Source organism: Arachis stenosperma, unplaced genomic scaffold (assembly GCF_014773155.1).
Source record: "Arachis stenosperma cultivar V10309 unplaced genomic scaffold, arast.V10309.gnm1.PFL2 arast.V10309.gnm1.Scaffold_100078, whole genome shotgun sequence".
NCBI classification, from domain to species: Eukaryota; Viridiplantae; Streptophyta; class Magnoliopsida; order Fabales; family Fabaceae; genus Arachis; species Arachis stenosperma.
This window is the reverse complement of record NW_026651385.1, coordinates 121,193-123,028: the sequence shown is the minus strand read 5'-3', so window position 1 is coordinate 123,028 and position 1,836 is coordinate 121,193. Positions and strand designations below refer to the sequence as shown.

The following is a 1,836-nucleotide window of genomic DNA, read 5'->3' as shown; positions in this document are numbered from 1 at the left end:
CTTTTTCAACATCTATCAATGCTCTGCCCGTAGCTAGGAAAGGCCTCCCCAGGATGATGGGAGTGTTAGGGTCTTCTTCTATATCTGAGATAACAAAGTCAGCAGGGAGAAAGAATTTTCCCACTTTTACTAATACATTCTCCACAACTCCCAGTGCTTGCTTAGTGGATTTGTCAGCCATTTGGAGAACTATTCGTGTGGATTTCAGCTCAGAAATTTGAAGTTTCCTCATTAGAGACAAAGGCATCAGGTTTATGCTTGCACCCAGGTCACAAAATGACTTCTCAATTGTTATGTTTCCTATGATGCAAGGTATGTAAAAACGCCCAGGATCATCTTTCTTCTCTGGTAACTCTCTTTGGAGGATAGCACTACATTCCTTTGTCATCTTAACAATCTGTCCTTCCTGCAGGGATCTTTTCTTTGTCAGCACTTTCTTCATAAATTTGGCATATAGTGGCATCTGTTCAAGTGCTTCCAAGAAAGGAATATTGATGCTGAGTGTCTTGAATATGTCCAGGAATTTTGAGTATTGCTTATCCTCATTCTCTTTTTTGAACCTCTGAGGGTATGGAAGTTTGGGGACATCTGGCTTCACCCTTCCTTCTTCTCCTGTAGCTGTGTTTCAAGGATGTCCTCATCTTTCTTTGAGCTTTTTGCATTCTTGGTCTTTCTCTCCTCTTCACTTTTTTCTTCTGTCTCTTCTCGTGGAACTTTTCTGTTGTGTTCTTCCTGATTGATGGCTTCCTTCTCACTTCCCACCATAATTGCTTTGCACTCCTCCCACTTTGTAGCTTTTCCTTTGTCCCTTGGGTGGTCTGAAGTGGTACTAGGGGATGCATTTGATTGCTTCTCACCCATCTCTGTGTTTTGTTTAGCCATTTGTTCCATATGCCTCTCAAGATTTCTGATTGCAGCTTCTTGGTTTTGATTGTTATGGCTTGATCCTTCCGTGCTGCTTCTTGATCTTGTCTTGCCATCTCTTGATTTTTCATGAGTTTCTCCATCATTGTCTCTTGGTGCTTCATCATCTTTTCTATCAATGTCTCCAAGTTGGAGATCCTTTGAGTGTCTTGTGATGTTTGTGGCTGGTTGTGGGGTGTTGAAGGTTGATGGTGGGTGTTTTGGTTAGTGGTTTGGTTATTGGGTGGATAGTAGTTAGAATTTGAGTGGTTATTTTGGGGTTTTCTATATGGATTGGGGTTAGTGTTTTGCTGGTTGTGATTTTGGTTGTTTCTTGAGTTATTTTGGTTTGAATTTCGTTGCCATGGTTGCTGATTTTGAGTGTGGTTATCTCCCCATCTTATGTTTGGATGGTTCTTCCAGGATGGATTGTAAATGTCACCATAGATTTCATTTTGGCCGGAGCTTTGGTTATGCACATATTGAGGTTGTTCCTGCTGCTGATCTTCTTGGTTTTCTTCATTTTGCCCCATTTGGTTGATGGTTGGCTTGTGTTGACTGCTGCAACTTGGAGGCTGTCAATCCTTTTGGCCATTTGTTCAAACTGTTGTTGAATCTGTTGTTGCATCATCTTGTTTTGAGCCAAAATGGAGTCCACTCCTTCCAATTCTAATACCCCCTTTCTCTGTGATGGTTGGCGGGTTCTTTGATGAGCAAAGAAGTATTGATTGTTGGCCACCATGTCTACAAGATTCTGGGCTTCTTCAGCAGTTTTCATCAGTTGTAATGAACCTCCAGCAGAGTGATCTAATGCCTCTTGAGATTTCAACGTCAAGCCTTCATAGAAATTTTGTAGCACATCCCATTCATTGAACATTTCTGGGGGACACTTTCTGATTAGAGCTTTGTACCTCTCCCATGCTTCATACAAGG

General features: G+C 41.6%; 1 protein-coding gene across 1 annotated transcript; it reads right to left on the bottom strand.

Moving 5' to 3' along the window:
• Positions 1-594: 594 nt before the first annotated feature.
• On the bottom strand, positions 595-1,436 carry LOC130960144 (protein MNN4-like). Its single transcript, XM_057885454.1, has 2 exons — positions 1,346-1,436; positions 595-1,088 (listed from the first exon to the last, which is right to left on the bottom strand). Exons 1-2 carry the CDS (start codon positions 1,434-1,436, stop codon positions 595-597), a joined length of 585 nt encoding a protein of 194 aa, XP_057741437.1.
• Positions 1,437-1,836: the final 400 nt, after the last annotated feature.

Coding starts and splice junctions, on each gene's coding strand:
- LOC130960144 (XM_057885454.1), bottom strand. CDS start 1,436: ATGGGGCAAAATGAAGAAAACCAAGAAGATCAGCAGCAGGAACAACCT. Junction 1,089..1,345: donor CGGCCAAAATGAAATCTATG/GTGACATTTACA, acceptor CCCCACAACCAG/CCACAAACATCACAAGACAC.